This window comes from Meleagris gallopavo, chromosome 19, assembly GCF_000146605.3.
Source record: "Meleagris gallopavo isolate NT-WF06-2002-E0010 breed Aviagen turkey brand Nicholas breeding stock chromosome 19, Turkey_5.1, whole genome shotgun sequence".
Taxonomy (NCBI): domain Eukaryota; kingdom Metazoa; phylum Chordata; class Aves; order Galliformes; family Phasianidae; genus Meleagris; species Meleagris gallopavo.
In genome coordinates this window covers 3184467-3209167 of record NC_015029.2, presented here as the reverse complement: position 1 = coordinate 3209167, position 24701 = coordinate 3184467, and the positions used below count along the sequence as shown (strand labels likewise).

Genomic DNA, 24701 nt, shown 5'->3' with positions numbered 1-24701 from the left:
TGGGGTTGGACTTGGGGATCTCAGAGGTCTTTTTGAACCTTTATGATTCTGTGATCCTGGGTGTCGGGAGAGCAGAGAAGCGCTGCCATGTGATTTTTTTCACTTCTACTGAATGTAGCCACATTTTGAGTGGGTGCAAACCTGAGTGGACCTATGAATTTCACAGCACTTGTGCTGAGCAGTGTCAGGAAAGGACTCAGCTGGGAGCACTCAGCCCGTATTCTGCCCAGACCCCACTCTTGTGCAGCATCTGCAACGCACCAAGGTTTTTGTCCTTATTCAAGCACCAAGACCTCGTTGCTGCCTGTGATTTCAGCTGAGCTGTGGGTGCTTACTGCCTCTGGCCTTGCTGCTTTGCTGGGTACTTCTTTCCCTGCTGAGTGTGAAAGTCTTCCTGGCTACGAATTCACACTGAACTCTGCTCTTTTGCTCCGGGGATGGCAGATGAATTACAGGCTCCACCAGCAGCGAGGCGTGCAGAAAGCGGCAGCCAGCAGAGTGCTGGGAGCCAACAGAGCTGCAGCCTTTGCTGGAGGTGAGAATTGACAGCACGCGAAGGCAATTTTCCCTGCAGGCTCCTCTCTGTTTTCTCTCCCTCTCTCGTGCTGCAGGTCTGTGGGTCCTTCAGAGCAGAGATCTGCAGAGCTGAAATGTTGCATGAGCTCAAAGGTCGAGCGGGTGTGAGGGGTCCATAAGCTTCCCAAATCAGGGAGCTGCCCAGCTTAGATGGGGTACCCCAACCCCAGCCCTGTGGCTCTAACATGCAGGTTTCCTGGTCAGAAAGGGCTCTCGGAGACTCATCCTCGTTTCTGAGGCCACAGGTTTTGCTTCCAAAGGTCTTCCAGCACTCTGGGGGCAATGAGAAGGGCTCGCCTCCTTGCATGCCTGCATCCCTCCACAGCCCGACGTGCCGGAGGGCTCTGCAGTAGGAGCACCATTACATCATCTCCTAACAAGGGAAGAGAAGGAGGTTAATGGAGAAGAAATTATTAACTAAAAGATGTAATTTGCCTCTGATTTTCATAGATATTCAAGAACCTCTCTGAGCATTAAGACACCAGCTGTTAGAGAAGCCCTTAATTTGGTGCATTTGAAACATAGCAGGAAGCTGCCTAATACCAGGGATTAAAAGCCTGTTTCTGCAAAGTAGGAGCAAGAACCTGCTATCAGAACAAGGGGCTGAGTATTTTAGAGGGATTTATAACCGCCGAGATCCTTTAGCTATGCAGATGTGACAGTCCTCTGAATAGTGTCTGCTTCCCATGTTGCTCCATCTTCAGTGTCTTTAATAAATAGGATATTCTGGATCCGCCCGGCGTGTCAGCGTGGTGCTGGGAGGGAGCCTTTGTGCTGGAGGCAGCAGTGCCTCTCACAGAGTGTCCTGAGCAATGCCTCTCAAGTTACAGCAGCACTTCCATCCCATAGGGGCTGGGCAGTCCCTCGGCCACCCTACAGCCTGCAGAGATCATAGAAGCACAGAATGGCTTGGGTTGGATGGGACTGTACAGATCGCTGTGATTCAGATCCCAAGCTGGGGGAGCGCCGCTGGCTGTTATTTTGTCTGTAGTGGTTGAGTTGCTCAGCAGACTTGTTGGAGAAGCAAGAGTAGAGGTTTCTGCTTGGAGGAGTTCTCCACATCGCTGCTGCTGTTGCTGTTTTATTGCAAACACTTCTATTTTCTGGGCACCCTTTTCTATTTTTAGCATTTTCTTCTCTTTGGCCAAGTGCTGTGCAGTGTTATAACTACATGGGATCGGAGCTGATCTATTCCAGTCACACCTCTGGGTTTAGCCGGGAGCTCAGCACTGGCTCCAACTCACTAAAGATGAGATTAGAGCGATTTTCCCCCCTTTGCCTCCCAACGGGGCAGAGCCTGAACTCCACATGGTGCCCAAATCACCGGGGGACGATTTTCCAAATGGATTGTTTGTTACTTCCTTATCTGCTTTGTGCCATCTCTTTGCCACAGGGGAATAGAGATTTTTGTTTAAGAGATGTTTGCAGTTTCAGACTGTTGCTTTTATGCCATTAATATGTAGAAAACCCAAATTACTACCCGCGGAGCAAGCTTTGCTTGCCAGCTTATTGCTGCATGGCAAATGGGATGCTGGAGCCCACGCACCTCACCCTGCTCCCTGCCTGTTGCAGCTTCTGGCTCTTGCCCCTGAGCATCACCCTGCAAAGCAAGGAGCAGCTCCTGTCCGCCTGTCGTGCCATGGGGGTCACCCACTGAGCCCTCCTAAGCTTTGATGCATTGAAGTTCCTAGGTGATGGGGCAGAGAAGCAACTGAAATGGCTCCAGGGAGGAGGAGGGTACACATTTGGTGGCTGCAGCGGGGAGAGGATTGGTGGCGATGCTCCCTTGCTGCAAAACAAAATCCTAAACACTGAGCGCTTTCACATTTTCATAGCCAGGAAGGGTGGCTGTAGGGGATGCAGGGCTGCTGGGCCAAACTGTGCCCATGCCAAGCAGCTTCCTGCAGCTCCATTCCCTCTGCAAACCCAACCTTGTAGCCTACAGGAACTCTGCATGGAAAACAGAGCTGCACTTCCTCACTGCTATGGAGAAGGGACAGAGAACCACAATGTGCCCCAAGGTGGCAGGGACACGAGGGGCTGGCTGGGGGCTGCGGAGAGATGGGTGCCCATGTGTGTGTGCTGCCAGGCAGCACGCTGAGTCGTTGAACCGATGCAGAGAATTGTCGTAATATTGATGGCGGTTTGGCAAGTTCATTTTAAATCCGTCGCTCCTTCCCCTCTCCACTTCTCAGCCTTTAATAAACCAGCAGGGTGTGCTGGCAGCCACAACAGAAGCTGCATTTGGAGACATCCCCAACCCAGGGCTCGCCCACTGCCCACCCATGGGTGCCGTGGGACCAGGCAGGCACACACAGCACCGTGGCCATGCAGGGACTGTGCTGGCACGGCCCTTTGGGAGCACCTGGCAGCTCCAGCAAGGCCATCCTGCTGCCCTGCAGCACCACAGACATTAAGTGTATAACTAGTTAAATTAACGCTATTGATTTCTTTTTCTCCTCTTCGAAACCTCGGAGTGCAGCAGTTATAATTGTGCTGTTTATTATTCCCGTGCTGGCAAGCTGTGTGCCAGGCAGTGCCTGAGAGCTGTGTTTACCCATTACCCTTCAGGCCGGGATAACGGATAGATCTCTTTTCCAGTGGCTGCCTCCCATTTCATTCCTCTTTTTATTATTTGTTGCCGCAATTCCATTACCTGTTCACACTCTGAAGCCTGAGACATGCTGGTTGGAAGCAACGATGCCTCTCCAAGGCAAGTTAATGCCTCAGGCCTCGCTCCTATGGAGCTGAACCATGCAGTGCCAACCAGAGCGGGCAGCGGGGCTGTAGGGCTTCGGCAGCTTTGCGGGGCTGAGGTGGGATGCAGTGCTCTGTTCTGCGCCCCACTGCCTGCTCCCAGGGTGCAGTGATCAGGATTGGAACAGGGAGCGGTGGGGTCAGTTTCCCTGGGGGTATTGCAGAACCATGGAGATGTGGCACTGTGGGATGTGTCAGTGGGCATGGTGGGATGGGGTGGGGTTGGATTTGGGGATCTGAGAGATCTTTTCCATCCTTACTGGCTCTGTGATTCTGTGCCTGGGACCCACTGCAGGAGCATCCCCGCCTGTCACTGTGCGCTGCCACGTGTGGTGGCACTGCTACCCCCATTGGGCTCATTTATTTTCCACCCCTCGCCCCACTGGCCAAATCCCAGCTGCTTTCCTGTGCCCATCAATCCCTTTTCAGAGCCTGTAATGGTTGCACATAGACACATCTTACGTATTTTGAGCGCGTCTGCACTCAAAAGGATAAGCACTGAGATTTAGTCAAGTTCAAGATATAAATGGCTAATGCAATTAGCACAGCACCCCATCAGTTAGCTTACTATTGCATCCTGCGTGCATCAGCCCCACTCCATTTCAAAGTTTGCATCCCACAGAGCAGAAGAACAGATTGTGCTGCTCGGAGCTGGTGTTTCCAGCAGTCTGCAGCCACATGCTTTCACACGGGGTTGTTAGCATTTTTTTATTATTGTAGCAAAACAAAAGCCAGCCTCGTGCAAATGATACCCTATGGACAACGCAGGGAGCTGAGCAGGAGGGAGTAAATTGTTTTTAAACAATACTGATTGAGATGTCAGCAATAGGTGTGGCTTGTGTACTGCTGGTTTTCAGACTCATTCTGCACCTGGTGGGAATGGGGCTTGAGCAGTGGGGCGGATCAACTTTGGAGAGCGTGGGCACGGCTGACGCAGCTCCTGTCGTCGCATTGCCTCTCTGGGCATGTCCCTGAGCTGCTCTGCTGTGTCCCACTCTATACCAGTAGCAACTTAACCCAGCACGGTGCCTGTTTGCTGTTTGGCCATTGCTGGTGGAGCTGCAGCTCATGCCTGGCTGCCATCAGAGCCGCCGCTCCCAAGGGGTGCCAGGGAGCTGCTGCCATCCCGCTCCCCTCGGCCCTGCAGCACGTCTGTGTCTGTGCAGATGTTTGTATTATCTGCAGCCGATGAAAATATTCATTATCTTGTTAGCTGCTGCGGCGAAGGAAGTTCGGATTTGCATTTTCACAGCTAATCACGCAGCGCAGAGCGGAGCCTGTCGCCCACCAGCAGCACTAATTGGGCAGGAGCCCTCCTGCTGCCCTGCCCACGGGGAGCATGGCCAGGGCAGCTCCAGCAGAGGGGCTGGAAGAAGGCTGTGTGCTGGGAGTTGTGGGTGAGGAAAGGGTCAGAATGGGAGAGGAGGGGCACAAACCCATACAGGAAGGAATAGACCCCAGGGCACCCTCCTGGTGCTGGCACTGCCATCCTGAGCTGCTGCAGCACCTGGAGCTCCCCTCACACAGGGTGGTGGGGAGCAGCCCTGGAGATGGCCTCGCTGACCTGTTGGCTTTCCCATTGCTGACTTTTATGACGCTAATTATAGCTGGTGTTATTGCATACTTAATCTGCTTTCTTAAGAGATGGGGTGGAGATTGGTTTTACAATAATAACCGCTCGGATTCATAGAGTGCAGTGCATCCCAGGGGGTCCTTGCTGGCTTTATAGCCTTACAGCAATGCAGAGAGGAATCACTCCTCTCTTCCCTGCTCTGACACAGGACACAGCTGCTCCTGGGTGTGGAGCAGCCACACAGCTTTGAGCTGTGATAGCTGAGGCTCCCAGCACACTGTGTGCAGCTCCTTGGCAGCCACGAATGAGGCACGTCCCAGAGCAGGCTCCTGCTTGCACCATGGACACTGCTGCACCTGCACCTCTACTCTTCATCAGTGCCAGCACGTCACTGGAGCTTTCCCAACCAGGGACTACATCAGCCCACTGTGGCTCCTGGCTGCAGGCAGTGCATGCAGCAGCATAGGGACATCTGAGTTGAGCCAAGCTGAGCCATGCCTGCTTTCTGCCAGCAGCATAGTGGACCCAGCTCCTCATCCCCAGCCTCCAGCAATGCTTATGTGTGTGCATGGAGCCTCCCGTGGGCTGCTGAGCTCTATAACCATTTCCTTGAGACAGGAGCTCGGGGTATTTGTGCCACCTCATTGCCCCAGTGTGGATTGGAGGTGCTGTAGAGGCACCTGTTGCATGCAGAGCAGCACAAAGCACAGCTCTGTGCATGCACCCCGGTGCTGCAGCATTACCGGAGGGCAGCAGCAAGCAGCTGGTAGGTGTGACAGCACTGCCATTTGTCATTAGGTGTGATGGCACACGGAGGAGCTGGGAGAAGGGAAGAGGTGCTCCCAGAGCCTGGTGCAGGGCTGTGCTGTGTCCTCGTGCATTGCTCTGGGAAGATGAGGCACAAAACCTGACCCAAGAAGCACGTTGTTTCATGGCTTCAGTAATTAACTTTGCATACAGCGATGCAACTTTGCAGGCACAGTGGCAAATTTCAGCTCATTAACCATATGGCCTCAGCTGCCTGGTGGAGGCAGGGAGAAATTGCTTAGGGCCACATCCTGCACTCAGGGCTGCCCCACAGGGATGGGGATCTTGTGGGCACCCAGCCTGGCCCCACACATGGATCTGTGCTGGCACACAGCAGGCGTTGCATGGAGGGAACACGGGCAACTGAACGGCACTGAAATGCCTTTGTCAGAGTGCCAACATATGCAGTGCATGGTGATATTACAGCCCTGCCGCTGCCTGTGGCTGTTTTTCCTCTGCTTCTAATGACTAATAGAGAGAAGACAAAACAATTTCTATTAGTTTCTCCCACGCTGCAGTGGGTTTCTTATTTTCCAAACCTCATTAGGGTTTGTAATACTGCGATGGTAGTCAAGAGCAGTCCGAGTCACCCTAGGGCAAAAGAAGAGCTGAAGAGATAGGATGTGCAGCCCGGGCTCAGCACAGCTCCTGGCTCACATCCAGGGGCCCTTCTGATTCCTTTCCAAACATTTACTCCTTATCTCCATCTTAAAGGTTAATGATGAAGCTTAGGAGAAAAAAATGCTTAAGATCAATTGTTATAGAAATGGATGTGTGCACTGGGCAGAGAGCTGGGGCTGCATTCACATTGGAAAGAGCAAAAGCTTTTTGGAAGGCAGTGCGTGTGGTGCCTGGCAGGCTGTAGCAGTGTTGGGGCTGTGCCTTTTGGGGGCTCTGACCCCAATCCTGCTGACACTGCATGTGCATTGGGCACCTGCCTCGTGCCGGCTCCTTGGGAAGTCCCAGCGTGCAGTCCTGGCTCCTGTGAAGTCAGTGGGAGTTCTGTTATTTGTTGCCTCGTTACAAATAAGCCTAATGAAAGCAGCAGGCTTGGAGCTGCTTGAGCAACACTCAGGAGATGATTGCAAACAGCGCCCAAACCAAACGGCAGGAGGGGAGCTGCCAGGCATGCAAACCCCAGCTGATGGCTCTGCCTCCCCATGCTGCTGCACGATGGCTGTCTGTCCGTCTGTCTGACTGCACAACACCTTCCCACCCAACTCAATGAGCCACGACTGGCTGAGCTATGGAGCCAGGAAGGTCAGCCCTGCGGCTGTGAGCCACCGCTGATCCCATGGGAAATACCTGGAGCAGCAGATCCATGGAGCAGAACATCCTCCCCTCAGCCCTCTGCCAGCGGGCTCCTTCTTCTTCAGCCACAGCAGCTGTTGGACATCCCCAGGACCTTCCCATCGAGTGAGGGTAGCAATGAGTGTGGCACCAATGGGACCTCCAGGCCCTGCCAACCGGGCTGCTGTGCAGCAGGACAGGCGCTCTGCTGCTTTTCTCCAGGCCGGGGATGTGTCCACTTTTCCTCACCGCCTTCTTGCTCAAACACTTTTTTTTTTAATTTTTCCCCAGTTGAAACCTCTTGTAGGAAATCACCTTCGAGCGAAGGTTAAGCACTGGAAATTTCAAACCCGATGAGAATCACCCGTATATTTGCAAAGTTGTGAAAAATAGAGCTTTTGCATGGAAACGTTCTTGCAGCCCCGGTTCCATCATTAAGGCATAAATCCAGCTTCGTAGACCTTCGCTCTGCCTGCTCTATAGGCACAACGCGTTGCTGTGGGAACAGCAACTTTCCGAATTTGTTTCCACTCCGCGCCGTTTCAGCACGTTCCCAACAGGAGCTCCAGAGGGAGAAAGATCCACAGCCTGCTGCGAGAGCTCACCCCCAGGAGATGCGTTGTAATGAATAAATAAATAGCTGTGTAATGGGGAGCAAGGGGGAGAGTGGGCGGAGGGGGGGGATAATAGGAGGTGACAAATGGGTGGTGCTGGGTGTGAGGATGTGGGTGCTGGTGGTGGGGTCTGGGGGTTGTGCATGTGGGATTTGCAGTTTTGGAAGTGGTGGGCAGCAGGGAGCTGTGCAGAGTGCTGCTGCACTTCTCCATGCCTGGCAGCGGGATGGTGGTGGGCGCTGCTGCTGGTTTGTGGTGTCGTCACCCATCGTGGGGTCACTAGGCCTGAGGAGGGGACAGTTGGGTGTTCAGACAGTTTGGGGCCACCAGGAGGAGGATGGGGTTCAGGTGGCTGCAGTGCAGGAGAGATGTGATGCTGCTTGGCATGGGCAGTGTGGAGAATCCATGTCGTGGTCCAACAGCAGCACTCATGCACCCACAGGGCTTGGCTTACCGTGAAGTGACGTCAGTGTTCTCGTCTTCCTCAAGTCCCACATCTGGACATCATTTGCTGCTTGCTATGTCTAGGTGCCCACGTGCCTGCCCACAGCCCTTGCTGGTCCCAGTCCCCCAGAGGATGGTTCCGTGGCTCTGAGAGGATGCTGCAAGGCAGACGTGGCGCTGAGCACAGCACTGTGCCTGAGGACAAGGAGCACCACGTGTGCCCACCGGCATCCAGGAGTGCTGCATTCCCAGTGCTTCGTGATTTACCTCCTTGCAGCACCTCAATTTAAATGCTAATTCTCCCCGTGCTGAGAGGCGAAGCAGCTGGTGTGTGGTGTTGGGTGGTTATTGTGCACGCTGTGCGGCCAGGAGGGATGGCAGTGTGAGGACAGTTGTCTGCACTCTTCCAGCCTCACCGGCCAAGTTTGGCAGCTAGAGGAAACCCCTGGGCCTGGCAAAGCCTCCTTGGTCTCCATGGTGTCCCATCTCATTAATGGGAGTGGGGGCTCACTGGCATAATAAGCTGCATTTGGAGTAAGGGCAGCACTGTGCATGGTTTATAAATCACTGGTGCCTGAGGTCAGGGAGAAATGTGGGGAGATTTACAGCGTGCTTACCTTCCCCAGAGCGGCTGTGGAAACACGGCACCCTCGTGTCTGTCTCGTAGCAACTCCATAGATCATACTTGGTGCAGTTACAAGGAGCCCTTTCCGACCATCCCTGGATCAAGCTGGGATCTGGTGAACTCACAGCTGCTCCAGCAGAACTCTTCTCTGAAGGGACGTTGGCTCAGAAGCTGGCATCGAGCAGCCTCAGATCCACTGCACCTCCGTGTGCCATTGCAGGCCAGAAGGAAGCAAGATGAACAAATTCTGGTTGCAGGGGAAGGCGTCCTCCCCAACTTCCATAGCAGAGCTGTGCAAAAAGCACAGTCCTCGCATCACTGCTGTGCTCAACATAGCCACCCTGGATGATAATGTGATTAACATTTGTAGCTGTGCTGGCTTAGATAAGGGTAATTAAATCTCATGCTTCAGGGCATCAACTAATCACTCGCAGGGTCATTTTAATTTATAACTTTTTTTTTTTTTGTCCCCTTCCTGAATTTATTTGCCCATCCACCACGATGCACTGTGTGCATCCCCTGTCAACTCCTCAGCATGTGGCTGTTGTGGGACCTGGGGGCTGTGACCACATCCAAGACAGGCAGAGAATCTCAGCTCCCCCAGGGACACTGCAGATCCGTGGGACCCTGTGGGATTCCCTTGGTCCCTCTGTTGGCTTCCCGTTGGCTGTGTGATACGGTGCTGTAGGGCTGCAGCTCTACACTGCACTGTATCACAGATTTATGGCATGATCTTGGGGCTGTTGTTTAAGGTCAGGTTCCCCCCAAAATTCCCCAGCGCATGTGTGCAGTTTCAGAAGGGCAGGAGGACACAGATGCAGCAGGGAAGCACGCTGGGCTGCATGCTTGGGGAATTGGGGCAGCGAGGCAGAAACATTTATCTCTGCAGTGACTCAGGATCTGTCAGTTGCCCCAGCGCATCTCCCTTGCAGGAGTGCTGTGAGCTGATGCATTGGGTCAGTGTGCATTCCTGAGCAGTAGTGGTGTGAGGTGCTGGAGGCAGGACGAGAGGCAGGAGGATGCTGCAGGGACCTGGGAGCCGATCAGTGTGCTGCTTCTTCCCCTGATCCCACCGGAATATACAGGGCTTGGTGGGCATCTGTAGGCCCAGAGGGCACAAGCACGAGGCTGCTGCATCCCTCCCACCGTACTCCCAGCCCTCCCCTGTGGTTCTGACAGAGCCCAGAGCATCGTGGTTCTGCTCCGTGCTTCCAGTGGGTGCAGAAACTGTTGGTTTGTGCATGGAGGGCGACGGTAACCGCAGGGTTATTAATGAAGAAGAGAGGAAGAGGAGCTGCAGCCCTCTGCCGGCTGCTGGCCCTCAGCACACTGCCCGGCTCGCTGCGGCCAGAGAGTGCTTTTGGCTGTTCCCCCCTCAGCCCTCCCCAGCACGGTGGGTGAGATGGCAGCACGGTGGCCCTGCGGTGCCTGCAGTCACCCAGCGCGGTCACAGCGGTGGCACACAGCAGGATGCGTGCAGTGGTGCTGAGCTGCACCCCGGGAGGGAAGCAGCTTTGGGTCAGGGAGGGAGGAGATGCAGAAAAGTGCCCTTGCACTGCTGAAATTTGGGCTTTGAACACTGCTGTGAGGATGTGCACACCCATGTCTGTATGCACAGGACCCACTTGCACTTGGCCCTTGTTTTTCCCCAACCTTTCGACTGCAGAGCAGTTAAAGCAAATGGCATTACAGCAAGCAGCACTGCAGAGCACGGCTTTTTGGTAAATACCTTTTTGCAGAGACGTCAGCAGTGGCCAGTAGCTGTGCATACAGATGGGCCTCGCACTGCTTGCACTGCTCCTGCTGCCTCAGCACAGCCCCTGCCCCCACTGGGACAGTGTCCCTGGTGTCCCCTCCTCCCTGTGCACGCTGGAGGCAGCACACGGGCTTGGGCACACTTCTGCTGCCTGTCTCTTGCTGTCACTTGTGGGTGACACGCTGTGACACTGCAGGCTGAGCTGTGTCCCACACGTAGCATCTCTTCTCTCCCAGGTGTGGAGAATGCACTGGGATTGGAGTTCTCCATTTGCATTGCTCAGGGCTTACAACAGCAAATCACTGCTCTGCCACTGGGGATCCCATGTGTGATCAATGGGAGATTTGTGAGCGCACGTGTGAGCAAGAGGTTTTTCCCTGCAGACAAATAAAACACTTTTTCCCTGGCAGTGACTGTAGTCACTGGAAGCTCCTGAGATTCCATCAGGTGCTGGAAGCACTGAGATGTGGGGTGGGGAGATGCATCCCCTGCTCTCCTTCTACATCCCTATGTGCTGTTCTGGCTGCATCCAACCTGAAGCAGTGGGGAAGTTCCAGGAGGTGCTGCACCAGTGTCATACCAGCACCCGTGGAGATGGACATGTCCCTCCAAGCAGGATGTCAGAGCATCCCCTGAGTGTGGATGGATGCAGGAGGGGGGAGGTAGGGCTGGTGGGAGCCAAAGCCGGAGCTGATGGGAGAAATCAGCTCAGAGGAAGGGCAGGCAGTGCCAGCCTGAGGGTTGACCTGGTTCTGCAGGAACCTCATCGTTTTGTTGAGGCTCTGGGAGGATGCAGAGCCTCCTGGCCTATATTCTGTCTCTAAGATCAATATTGAACATCTCCCCTCCTGCGTTCCCTACGCAAGTGCAGGGTTTGCCAGGAGGGGCTCGTCTCGCAGCCCTGTCTGCTCACCATTTCAAATAATTTCTCTGCTATAGTTGTTCTAGAAACAATTCATTAGGGGCCTATTATACAATGTTACACCTGCTAAGGTTAGGAAAGATCCCACACATGGTGAATTTGCAGCCTGAGCTGCGCTCTTTGGCTTTTTCTGGCATCTGCCTGTACATTGACTTTTTTGTCCCCATTCTCCCTGGAGCAGAGCCGTGCCCGTGGCACTGCTGGGTGACCAGTATGAAACTGCACGTGGTGAGACGTGAGCAAATTAGGCTGCTTTCCTCTCAACGCTGCCTGCCATCCCTCCCACAGCACACTTTGGGAATCCAGGCCAAAAGCAGCAGGCAGGACCCCAGGCTGGCTGCGGTTCTGCTGTAAGCAGAGAGCTGCAGCCCTGGGGAGCTCGTTAAGCATCAGCTCGCAGCCTGCAGATGAGGCAGAGAGAAAACCCCATCCTTTCTAGGACTGCTCCCAGGAACCCACCTGGAGGTGTCCCTCGGCCGTGCCGCCCGGCCGCAGCCTGCATCCTTGCTTTGCAGTTGTCTTTTTCTCTCCGCAGGGAGAACAACTTCATCAAGGACTTCCCACAGCTGGCTGATGGGCTGCTGGTCATCCCGCTGCCCGTGGAGGAGCAGTGCCGTGGAGTGCTGTCTGAGCCCCTGCCCGACCTCCAGCTCCTCACTGGTAAGAGCCCGCCCCTGTGGCCAAAGAGCATGTCCCCAGAGTTGGCCGTGGGGGCTGAGCGCCAGCTGTTCCTTTGCAGGAGACATCAAGTATGACGAGGCGATGGGTTACCCCATGGTGCAGCACTGGCGGGTCAGGAGCAACCTGTACCGCGTGAAGCTCAGCTCCATCACCCTCTCTTCAGGTGAGAGATGCTCAGTGCACGGGAGATAAGAGAATCATAGGACCGTTTGGGTCGGAAAGTCCACCATCAACGCCATGTCCAGCCATCAGCCTACCCTGCTGAGTCCCGTCAGCAACCCACATCCCTCTTCCATACCTCCAGGGATGAGGACCCCACCTGGGCCCACAAGTGACCTGCTTCATTTCTGTAGAAGGGAAACTGAGACAGGGAGGTGGGCACTTGGTTGCACACAGGGCTGGAGGCAGAGCCAGCATGAGCTGCTGAGCAACTCCACGGGGGATTCCTACGAGCACATGTGTACACACATGTATGACAAAAGGCACATTTGTAGTTTTACAGGGACCCAAACTGTTTGTGAATGCAGGTCCTGTCGTGCAGGGAGTGGCAGATGAGGAAGGGGCAGGCGGGAGGATCCTGCAGCCATCAAAACATTTCACTGCCACATTTTTATAACTACACGTTTTGTTTCAGAAATGCTGAAACGTTTTGTTGTGACCTGAAATGTTTTGCTGTTTCATTTCAAAACAGCATTTTTTATTTAAGAAATCAACCTATTTTTAAATGGGAAAAAAAAGAACAACAACAACCCAAAAAAAGAGAAGATCTAGCACAGCCAGGCTGCACAGCCCCAGAACGAAGCAGCCTGTTTGGAGCTGAACGAAGTCTTTGGGGTCAGCTCACAATGAATTGTTCCAGCTTTTTCCTTCCACCACCCTTCTCCTTCAATCAACCAGCCAGGCAGATAACCTCGTTTGGGTGACAGATGCAACGTATTTCCTTGCAGTGTGTTTTCAGTTCCACCATTGAAGCACAGCAGCAATAAGGGCCCTCTCCAGCAGTGCCTCTGTGGGCTCTGCAGAGCAGTCAGGGTGGTGTTACTGCTCTGTGACATGTCCCAGCTGTCTGCATGGCTTTGCAGGAGGTGTTGCCTCGGTGCAAAGCTGCCACAGCCTACTCCATGGATCCCTGGGCTGTCCCCAGCTTTTCTAACCCTAATGAATGGTCATGCGGGGTATTTGTGCTGGAGGTGATCTGCTGTGCCCTCTGTGATACATCCGTCTTTGCATCTGTGGTTGTGGTCTGGCAAAGGCCATGCACATCCCCTGGGGAGAGCACTGCCCCATGTCCCTGCATCCCGCAGGATGGCCTTGGCTCGCAGGAGGGTTTGTGTGCACACACATGTACGTCCTTGGAAATCTGCTTGAGAAATCACCTGGGGAAAGGACTCATTGCAGGATGGCAGAGCCACAGCCCCGTTAAGCCACAGGTTGTGCATTGTAGCAGCCGATGCAAACCACAGCAGAGCAAGGGGGAACACGCTCCGTGCTCCTTGGGAGCTGTGTGCTGCAGTTTCCCTCTTCATCCCATGCTTTGCTCCTGCAGGCTTCGCCAACATCCTGAAGATCCTGAGCAAAGACAGCAGCCGGGAGGAGCTGCTCTCCTTCATCCAGCAGTTTGGCTCCCACTACATCGCTGAGGCTCTGTACGGCTCCGAGTTCAGCTGCACCATCCACTTCCCCAGCAAGAAGGTGCAGCAGCAGCTGTGGCTCCAGTACCAGAAAGGTGAGGAGGGCAGTGCCCTGAGCGCCGCGTGTTTCCATTGCTCTTTGCCTGCTTCACCCCCAGCCCTGCTGCTGTGCCCCGAGCCGGGGGTGCGGGTGGGTTTATGGAGATGTGACATAATTGAGCTGTCTGAGAATAGCTTCGTTTTATTGCTTGTGACAATGACAGTCTTTAAGGAAGTGTATTAAATCAATAGCAGACTCATTGTGCTACACTATAAATAACGAGACACATCATTAAACAGGGCAATAAACTTCAGGACTTTGAAGTAATACAATTAGGTTATGTTTATAAAAACTCCCTTATCGCTGTAGCCTTCCATTTGCCAATCCATCTCCCTCCTCTGGGGAGCTCGGGATATTCCTGATGTTTTTTCTCTTGAAAATGTCTGCAGTGCTCCTTAGGGCACGCTGCAGGGCTCAGGAGCTGACAGGTGCTTCCATCCCTTCCATCTCTTCCATTGCATCCATCCCATCCTGTGTGTTGCTGTGGTCAATGCAATCTGGCTCCTGCAATGCTTTCTGGTTCATTTTCTCTCTGTCTTCCCAGCGCAGCACTCCTGTAAGCGTGTTTGTAACATCCTGTACTCATTTGTTTTGTTTTTAAAGAGTGATAAATGGGGTTTGCCAAAGCAATGCCCCCGTTTAGCAGGAAGGAGCGTTGTGGAGGTGTGCTGCTGATGGCTGCTGATGTGGTGATGCGCTCAGACACGCTCAGCCCTCTGCAGAGAGGATCCCAAGCAGCTCCTGCTCCAGATCCTCAAGGATGCAGGGGGGATGGAGGACAGTCCTGTTCTGCATATGACTGTTTAATCTCTGGCTGTGCTGTGTTAGTTAGGTACTAGGTGTTGGCACTGATGTTGTTCTTTGTGCACGGCTCTGTCTGTGACATGGGGCTTTGGCAGCCAGCAGGATTGGTGAGGTTCATCTCTGGGGCCTTTGCTGCAGTGGAAGGAACAAGTTCTGTAATTGGCTGCTTGAGCATGCTCAGGGCTCTTGCAGAGGTACCAGGGATGCTGCTCCATGGGCAGAGCATCACGAGGAGCCCAGCGCTCTCTCTTGGAGAAACCCCAGTGAAGAGGCAGAGGTCGCCAGTGATGGCAGATGGATTTGATCCCCAGCTTCTCCCCTGATTTGTCCTCATTTTAGCAGTGTTGTAGGGAGGATCTGGATAAATAGCCCCAGCTAGATGGTTCTGGATGCATTCTCAGCTCAGAAACAGCTCTGTCCTGCCGTTCTCCCACTGCTCCTTCCAGCACTGCTCCAAGTGTGTGTGCATATCATCTCCCATAGATACCACAGCAAGGCCAGGGTGAGGGCAGTTTGTTAGTGAGCAAAGCAGGGGGAGAGGAGAGGCTTGAGCTAATTGAAACGGCACCAAATATGATCAGAATGCATGCTGTGGCATGCTCACAGCATCGTACGGAATTATTTTAATATTGTAATCAACTTCATAAATCAACTCGTGGGCCTTGGGAAGAAGCTGCTGCCAGGAAAGAACATGATCAGTGTGTTGAGATCTCATGGAAAACACGGCCAGTGACATGGCTTAGCATCTGGGCATCCATTTCTGCAGCCATGCGGAGGAGAAAGGGATGCAGCTCTTGTGGGGCTGGCAGAAGGTTTGTGCCCTTGGGACAAGCGAGCTGCAGGTGCTGCCAGCATTTGTGGGCTGCTCTACCTGTGGAAATGGGGACAGTATTCAAGCATACCGGAAGGAAGCTTCTTCCTGGGGCAGTGGGAGCAGCCTGGGGACAGGGATGGGGACAGGGATGGGGAGGGTGGCACCACACTGCCCTACTTGGGGCGATTTGTGGGGATTCCTGGGTGGCAGAGTCCTGTTCTGCAGTGGAGCTGCCTGCCACCTTCCAAAGGCGTGCAGGAGTGAATCCTGCAAACATGAGAGGTTGGGAGGCCGGGGCTGCTGCCCACACAGCCTCTGCAAAGACAAATGCAGACACCTCCCCAGGCTCTCCTCTAGGAACTGTGTGAGCAAAGCAAACCAAACCCAAATTTTATCTCCTGCTGAGCGATTAAAATCGTGTTTTCAGGGCCTGTTTACTTGGGTTCTGTGCAGTCAAGCAGTGCTTTGGCTCAGCAGAGGGGCTTCCAAGCAGGGACCTGCAGATCGACCTGGCCATTGATCTGTGCCACGGGAGTCTGCATCCGTTTTTCCTGTCATTGAAGGCAGTGCTTAGTCCTGACGGTACCTCATTAAGTTCTCACCAGTTGTGAGAACATCTTCATTTGGCAGCTGAGGCCAATGTGACAACCCAGGCCATGTTGTTTAAGATTGGGCCAGGTCTGCCTGGGATGGGGCAAACCAGCTTCATAGAAGCCCCGTCGTGCTGTGCCTGCAGTCTGGCTGATGTGGGGTGCTGACAGTGCAGTGCTCGGGCTGGGGCTGAGCAGTGCTTGCACAGTAGGGGCTTTCCTGTTCCCTATGAGCAGTCTGGGGCTGGGCAAGAGGCTGGGAGGGGACATGTCGGTTAGATTTCAGAGGAAATGCCTTATTCAGAGGGCAGTGAGGCCCTGGCACTGCTGCCCAGAGCTGTGGGTACCATCCCTGGAGGTGCCCAAGGCCGTGGATGGGGACCTGGGCAAGCTGAGCTGGGGGCAGGCAGCCCATGGCAGGGGTGGTGCTGGGAGCTGTAAGGTCCTTTCCAATTTTATGGTTCTGTAGTTCTCTGAGGGCACAGCCAAGCCCAGTAATGTCACACAGCAATGAAACTGGAGGTAGAGCAGTCACAGAGACACCATCCCAAAGTGCACAGAAGAGAGGGGTTCCTCCGCCCACCCGTGGGGCTGCGTGAGTTCACCAACTCACGTTCCACAGAACTGCTTGCTCCCTGGCTGGATGAGGAGCAGAGCTTGGCAAGGAAAAGGACATAGCTGCTCCAGCAGCACTGTCTGACAGCCCCAGTGGGATTTCCTGAGCGTTGTTCTCCTTGCTCGCTTGCTCCTACTGCGATACACAAAATGCAGAACAAATGTCTGTAAGTGCTCTGGCACTTAGAGAAAATGGAGACGTTATCAGCCGTAATGCAGAGGGTCTCGTCTTGTCAGGCATTTGAATGACAACTCTTTTCCTTCTCACCTTGCAGACGAGCTGAGCCTCAGCGTGGGAGATGTCTGTTCTCCAGCTGGGAAGAGCTCACCTCTCCCATGCCGTGGGGATCTGGGAGCGGGGCTGATGTGCCTGGGGTGTGCTTGGGTAGAGATGAAGAGGTTTTCAATACCAAAGTGTTACACTGCTGTGTAAGGTCTGAGAGATGCTCCCTCTTGGCAGCTGATGGCTCAGTAAAGCAGGAGGGGCTGTGCTGACAGCTGCTGTCACATTCACTAAGGCCTCCTGACCATCCATCACCCTCTGCTCGCTTATCTCCCTCGGATCGTGTGTCTCTGGATGTGTTTCCCTGTAAGAGGTTACAGATTTCATGCTTTCTTGTGAACTGAGCAGTTTAGACAGGGATCTTCATGACACATAAGCCATAGGATGCAGCCTAAGGGTCTGCTGGAATAGCACTCGTATCCTTCAGAGCAGGGTCTGTGGGTCCCTCCTGTCCCTGCATGGTCTGAATCCTCTCCCTTCAGGTCTGGTACTGCCATGAACTGTCCATGGGAACCTTTAGCTTTTAATTCCTACACACAATCAGGTGCATAAGGAAAGGTGAGTTTTGCACCTATTAAAGGTGGTAATGGCCTTCCCTTATACTGCTTGGTCAGAAGTAAAGCACTTTGAATTTCCCTATCCTTGAGATAAGCTCCTACAAACCACCACTCTGTTACCTTTATAACACTCTCCCAGCCTGTGCTTTAGATCATTATGTTTATTTCAAACCCCCAGATTTTGACATTTTGTTCAGAGGAGGAAAAAACAATCTAGCTGGTTGCCATGAAATTTAGTTTAGACTAAAGTCTTTGCTGTGACTCAGTCTGCTAAGCGACCTTATGCACTGCTCGTTGTAATCCAAAATTACCAGGCGAGTAATTAGTTGTGCAAAATGAAATAACTTAAAATCCTCACATGGAGTAATGACCCAGAAAAATCATTTAAGCTATACAATGGAAACAACTCAAAGCATCTGGCTGGAGTTTTACTTTTGTAGTTTTGCCCCCTTTGATTAAGAAGCACTCTTCCACTCATCCCTGGTCAAAACCGTGGCTGTCGGCTGCTGCCCAGAACAAATGTTACAGCACACATAAGCTGTAACTGATAAACTGGCAGCCCGTCATCGTTGAAAGAGCTGCTCCGTATCATCTGAGATGAACACGGGTAATAACAGCCTTTCCCCAGATCAGCAGCTGTGCTGCGTGGCAGGGGAGAGCCTGCGTGTGCTGGTGACACGTGGAGGTCTTTGAAAGCTGAGTGCAACACTGCTTTGCTCCCCTTTGGCTCCATGTAAACGCAGACGTGTTGCAGTGTTCATCAGCATCAGAGTGAGCTCCCCTGGCAGTGTGCTGCCCCTACAGCCATGCAGTGCTGAGGCAGAAAGTGCAGGAGCACCACTGCCGTTGGATGGAAGAAACTCCAGGCTTTGTTTAAGGGGTGGGTGGAGAAGTGTTGGATGAAGTTCCACGAGAGCTGCCCAAGAGATCAGATCTGTCCTCCCCACTGTGACGGCGCAGGAGGGGTCGTGCAGCATTGTGTTAGGGAGGCTCGTTCCCACCAGCCATAAAACACAATCTGCCACCAAAGGGAGAAGACAAAGCGTTTTTAATAACGAAACGAGCCGTCTGCAATGCACTGTTAATTGGATCAATTTTTCCTTTATTACACGATCTTTAAAAACCGAACACGTATGTACAACCAGACAAGTTCTTTCTCCAGGTAGAGAGCAGAAGCAAAACTATTTCATCACAAACCTTAATTGCCCTGTTTCACCTCATCTGGCAAACGATCACAGCATCACACTTGGGGGCACCACAGCAAGAAATACAGCTCTGCAGCATCACCTCACAGTCGGTCGGGTTGTGGCAGGGAAAGGGCTAAGGACAACAGATTTCCTTTTTCCCTTCCTGAAACCCCAGCCCAGAAGAGCTGCAGACAAAACACAGCCAGGCAGCCCTCGCCCCGCCTTGTCCCACCAATGCATGGCCCAGCAGTGTTATTTTTCCAGAGTCTCTGAGCGAGCAGCAGATGACAGATGCTTTGTTTGAGCTGCATACCCAGTAACAGACCGGGGTAAACAACAGCTCAGCCCATTTGCTGGACAAGCTTTTATGTCCCTTTAAGCACACCAGGAAACGTTCTTGCTGGTAGTGTGATGTTTATTGCAAAAAAAAAAAAAATTCCATTGGAACAGAAAATGACAGAGGTACATATTATCATAGATAATATTGCTTCAATTATTCAGGTCCACAGTAGCTTCCTGCTTGGAGCAGTTCTTAGAAACAGGAGAGATGTTTAAAAGAGATCAGTAGGAGAGAAACTGACATTACCATAATACTGGAAAAAACGCCTTGAGTTACAGTGTAATTAACTGCAGAAGGTGCCAGTGATAGTAGTCATCTCCCAAAAACATACATGCAAGATGAGATCAGCTCCCCAAATTGCTGTTATGTACCTCAGGCAACTGCCCCTCCCACCCAGAAAGAGAAGCAGGGAATGTAAATAGTTGTGTGCATATCGACAGCCTCAGCAAATACACAGAGCAGTGCAGGAGGGAGGGGGGTTCAATTCCCTTGGGCTCCTTTAGTGTCTTCCATCATCTGCCCTGCTAATCATCCTCTCTTAGCTCCTACCCTCTTCTCGAAGATCTTTCTGCAGTGCATTAAGTGAGAAGAACAGGATGTTGTCCTGCTCACTGGGCAGCTCCATCACACAGTTGGGTTCCTTCTTTGTGCTGCGGCTGAGCACAACAGGGAGAGGGAAAAAACAAATTCTGCCAAAAGATTCTCCTCCCAGAGCTGCTTCTGGAAACCCTATCGCTGCCCTACAACAGGCTGGAGCAGCAGCTGCTCTGAAGGCTGTTTTCCTTTCCTGCTTCACCAGGGAAAAGTATATGAGAGCATAAAAAAAATCACCTGTTGCATACATGTTGTAGGACAAGCAGCAAACAATTTGCTGTCGCACGGCAGCCACCATAAAATCAGCTTTTATATTGTCTGCCATGCCCTCAAATTTGCAACTATGTTGTTGATAGCAACAAATAAATGCACTGCAGCGTAACTATTATCTGTGGCAGATTAACATGCTACCACTGTGCCCTATTTGAATGCGTCCTTCCTTCAATAAACTATTCCAGGCAAGCAGCACCACACTGAGGTACACATTTATCAGTGAGGAGAGTAGCACTGTGGGGGCTTGGTTCACACAGCTGCAGTTTTGTGCTTCATTTGGCCCAAAGCCGTGATGAACACGAACTCTGGTGCCTGCTGGTGCCATAAAAAAGCTGAGGAATGTCGTGATTTGCTGTGCAAGGAGAAAAAGGCAATGCACCAATGGATGTGCTTTCGAGTGCTAAAAAAATTAAAATGAAGCAATCCCCCCCACCCTCATCGTGGGATACAAAGTGCAGACATGTGGAAACCTGTTTGCAAAGATCCGGGATGCAGGTAGTGAGGTGCAGGTGAACGTACAGTTGTGTGTGATCCCATTTACTCCCACCTCCCAGTCTTCTTCCCCCAGCCTTTCCCTCCCCCCAGATGAAGGTAGCAGACACACCTCCCAAAGACAGTTCCCAAGATACATTTAATAACAGCACACTTCTGAATATCAACAGATTTCCCCTGATTTTTTCCTCCAACCCTCACCCTTCTCCCCCTCCTCAGTGGAATTCTTAGCAGTAATAATAACCCTGCTGCCATCAGAGGGCAGTTTTCTGGCTCAGCTCGGTCTCCCATGATTGCACTGTACTCACTTCACATTGAACAGACATGGTTCACAAATGGCACGACAGGGGCAATCTCCTGAATGCCAGAAAAACGGAGAGAGAAAACCCTCGCTCCTCAGTTTGAAAGTAAAGCTCCATCTCCGTGCAGTTTAAGAGGGCTATTTTGTTTTATGCAGTGCTGCAATCAGAAATTGCTTTCTGTAGTAGTTGCCCAGACAACTGCTACTGAGTTCCTCGCGAGTACCCTGGCGAGAGAGGATTGCATCCCTAGTCCCCTAAAGGAAGGTGATTTAGGGCAGCCAGTCAGTGTTTATGGCACAAAGAAAGGTACAGTGGTTGAAGACGTAGTCAATGCAGAATAAGGAGGTGAGAAGGGTTAAGGAGCGACTGGTCATTTAGCAGAAAACCAATATTCCAGAAGGATCTCTTCCTTCATGCTCTTCTACTCTATTGTACAGATTCAAAAAGAGAAAATGCGGACCACCATCACGTTAGTTATTTTGTTCCTGAACAAAAAATGCGATGGCCTCCGTGCCAAACCCCGTTGGGCTGTGGTGCAGTTTTCTCAGTGTTTGATACCGGTTCCTGTCAGATTGCAACGAGGCTGGAAGAACTGCTGCTAGTGACAGGGGCTTTCCCCAGAGAAATGCCTTTAAGGGGTGGAATATCTTCTCAGATGGTAACTGTAGATCTTAATGCAATGATCCCAACAGTCCAGCACCAACAGCTGCCCTTTGGGAGTAATGGCAATACCAACCGGGCAGGTGAGTCCTTCCCGGATTAAGATATTATAGCCACCTCCTTTAGGAAAATGCAGGATTTCCTTACGGCTGCTGTCAGCAACGATGAGGTCTCCCCTGGCATCTACACACATCCCAGCAATGCACCTGAAATCCTCGTTCTCAGAGAAGAAATGGCTGATCTGGCGTCCCAGCTGCCCGTCTGGGCCGACGGAGCCAATTGAAAAGCCTCCTTCTAAGTGGTGTTCGTACTGCCGGTTTTCCAAGTTGAGCCCCAGCCCCTGAGTGAAGTATATGGTCCCTTCAGCATCACAAGTGACAAACTTGGGGCGCACTGCACTACACAGGCAGGTGTACTTCACCACCCCCACGCCGCGGTCCACGGTGAAGCACCACAGCTTCCCCCCTTCCACATCGGTCACCACAAACTGCCCAGAGGGCAGAGCTGCGATGCCCCAGGGCTTGCTTAGCTGGCTCCTGTGACATGCCACGCAGTGGCCATCCATGGTGTACACCTTGACGGAGTTATCGTAGCTGTCGGTCACACCTATCAGGCCGTGGCAATTCATGGTGACAGAAAGGGGAGTCAGATTGGGCAAGTCTGCTCCAAGGAAGCTCAGTACAAAGCTATCGATTCCGCTCGGGCTCCGGCGGATCTCCTTCAGGAAGCCTTTGCGGGTGAAAACCTGGATTCGAAAATTGCCTCGGTCTGCCACAAGCACCTCTCCTTGGAGAGTGACGTACAGGCTGACGGGCAGATTGAACATCCCCGGCAGGCTGCCCTTGGAGCCCATCTTCTTGATGAAGTAACACTGCTGGATGCTTGCAGCTGCTTCGGGCATCCTTGGCTTGGCTGGGGAGGAATTTGGCGTGCAGCTGGCTTCTTCTTGCACCAAGTCAGGCTCTCTAAATGATGCCGATGAGGATGCTGCAGTTTCCATAAGCGATTCTTCCAAGTTAACAGTCCGGGGTTTCTTCACCACCTGCCCAATCTGCAGTGGTCCCACATGGCTCACTTTAAGGAGTTCAACCTCGTGAAGTATCAGCTCCCCTGGGAGATTATTTGTCAGTTCTGGTTCTTCCTCGTCCGCTGCATCCTCCAAGAGAGCTATATCTCCTTGCTTTATTTTGGCAAGGAAATAATCACAGCGAGACAATATCTGCACTTCTGCTAAGTTCAGCAGATAAGCTTGTTCCTCCATTACCTGATTATTTACCTTCTCCACTTCAGACAAAGAAGTGGTGAAGAACTTGCGTGACCTGGCCAGTTCTTCCTGGATCTTGCGCTCTTCTTTGCTGTAATCTTGCAGAACTGCTCTGTATCTAGATTGCAGGTCACTAGAAACACCTTCCAGAGATGCTTTTCTTTTCTGCAGATCATCCATGAGCTCCCGAAGTCTGGCAAGCCTTGTCCCAAATTCCCTCCTACGCTCTTCAGCAGCCTCTTTGATAGCAATGACATTATGCCCTTGGGGCATGTGCGATGTCTCCTTGCACGGCTCACATAAAACCAAGCCACAACTCTTGCAAAAGTGTCTTGGCAACCTTCTCCCACAGACTTTGCACATGAGGAGACCAACCACTTCCCCCAGCCCTGTGGTGTCTATGATCTTCAGTACAGTAAGATTGTCAGTCAGCTGAGCTAAGGTTTTGATCCGAGTGATTTTGCTGCAAAAAGGGCAGCGTATCCCGTTAATGCTGGTTGCTAGGAGCTTCTCCAAGCACTGTTTGCAGATGGTGTGCCCACAGTGTAAGAGCTTGGGTCTCAGGTGCTCCTCAGTAAAGGACTCCATGCAAATGGGGCACTCCAGGACCTCTCGGAGTGCATCCGAGTTGAGCTGAGGGGCAGAAGCCATGGTTTCCACAGGCGACTTTAGGCAGTGCAGAATCTGGCACTTGCATGTATTCCAAGGTGCTCCAATTCTGTCCAGAAAAAAAAAAGAAAATGTGATTTATGTCATCAACAGCAGTTACATATACATGCAGTTTATTTCTGATTTATCTCCCAGATCTGGAAAACAGAAACCCAGTTGGCTCTTCCACATGTGAAAAGGGTAGATTTATCATCGCTAATCTCAGAGTGGGCAAATCCTAAAACTAACTTGCAGCTTCCAGTGCAATGAATTATTCACTTGCAAAATTTATAAGTAGAACTGAAAGAAGCGTAATGGCAACAATAAGGAAGCCCTATATATATTGATGACTGAATCATCTCCTCATGGTGCCCATCTCCTGCTGCCAAGCCTGTGAGTTTACATAATTTACTCTGAAATCCAGAGAGATTAAACCAAGCGTTCAAATGTTGCGCATCAAAAGAGGAACCAGATGGTGCAATGCTTTAGGACATTAATATATCACCTCTGGAGACCTGCATTCAGATAAGACATCAGACATGAACAAAATAAATGTGGTTGGTTTAAACTGCTTTTCTAGAAAGCCAAAATAAATTTTCAAGGTTTCATATGTTTGCCAGGAGGTAATCCTAGAAGGAATGATTTGTCAGCTTCCACTCGGTCTGTGATTGACTGTTTATAGTGGAAACATGCGCTGATGTCTTTAAACCAGTGTACTTCATTAACCTCTGCCATGCTGCATCATGCAAATAAATACAGCTCGATGCAGCAGTGTTCTATCAGGTATTAGCAGAAATGGAGCTACCAGACAACTCCAAATGCTTGATAATGCAGACTGCATAAGAGTGTGTTCACTCTTAGGTCTTAATTACATTTAATTTCTCTGTATTCCATAGCACTGACTTCACTCTTGTATTTTGGTTCAGTTTTGTACCACCGTGGTTGCCATTCAACTTCAGTCCAGATTTCTTCATCCTCACATCCCACGCAGCAGGGAGCAGATCCCAGCAGCTCCCTTGCTGAAGCAGCCATCCATTCAAAAGGAACAGAACAGGGTTCACATCATTAAGTTATTATTCAGCAGACTGAGTTTCAATACCTCTGCTACTGCATTGCTTAGCTGTTAAAAGAAATGGGGAGAAAACATTTCTTCTAGGGGGAGAGGAGGGGAAGGAAGTAGTTAGTCTTTAAAATGAAGAGCTGGTCACAGAGGGAAGCGAGCAGAAAGCTTTCTTCCCAATAATGGCTGCATGCACGCAGCACTCTTGCTTCCCCGCTGCGTTTGCCTGCTTCGCCCTCAGGAGCGTTTCAGACAGAAAGGTTCAGTGCATTTCAGTTTAGCATTTGCTCAAGTGGAAGGAGACAGCTGTAACGAAGAAAAGTTCTTTATGTTCATACAGAGAAAAAAAAAAAAAGATCTGAATTTATTAGCCATGCGCTCTTTTTAGCCCACATTGCAGGGATGGGCGCTGCAGGATCTCCACCGGCGGGGTCCCCGGCTG

At 51.9% G+C, this 24701-nt stretch overlaps 2 protein-coding genes across 2 annotated transcripts in view; one reads left to right on the top strand and one right to left on the bottom strand.

The window, feature by feature from the left end:
* ASTN2 (astrotactin 2) overlaps positions 1-24701 on the top strand; it is a 226636-nt gene that overhangs the window by 107504 nt on the left and 94431 nt on the right. The window contains 3 exon segments of the mRNA XM_031556166.1: positions 11900-12024; positions 12104-12208; positions 13592-13771. Coding sequence (XP_031412026.1) covers positions 11900-12024; positions 12104-12208; positions 13592-13771 — 410 coding nt within the window.
* On the bottom strand, positions 18516-23300 carry TRIM32 (tripartite motif containing 32). The gene has a single exon (XM_010720814.3). It carries the CDS (start codon positions 23200-23202, stop codon positions 21259-21261), a length of 1944 nt encoding a protein of 647 aa, XP_010719116.1. The 5' UTR covers positions 23203-23300; the 3' UTR covers positions 18516-21258.

Coding starts and splice junctions, on each gene's coding strand:
- TRIM32 (XM_010720814.3), bottom strand. CDS start 23,202: ATGGCTTCTGCCCCTCAGCTCAACTCGGATGCACTCCGAGAGGTCCTG.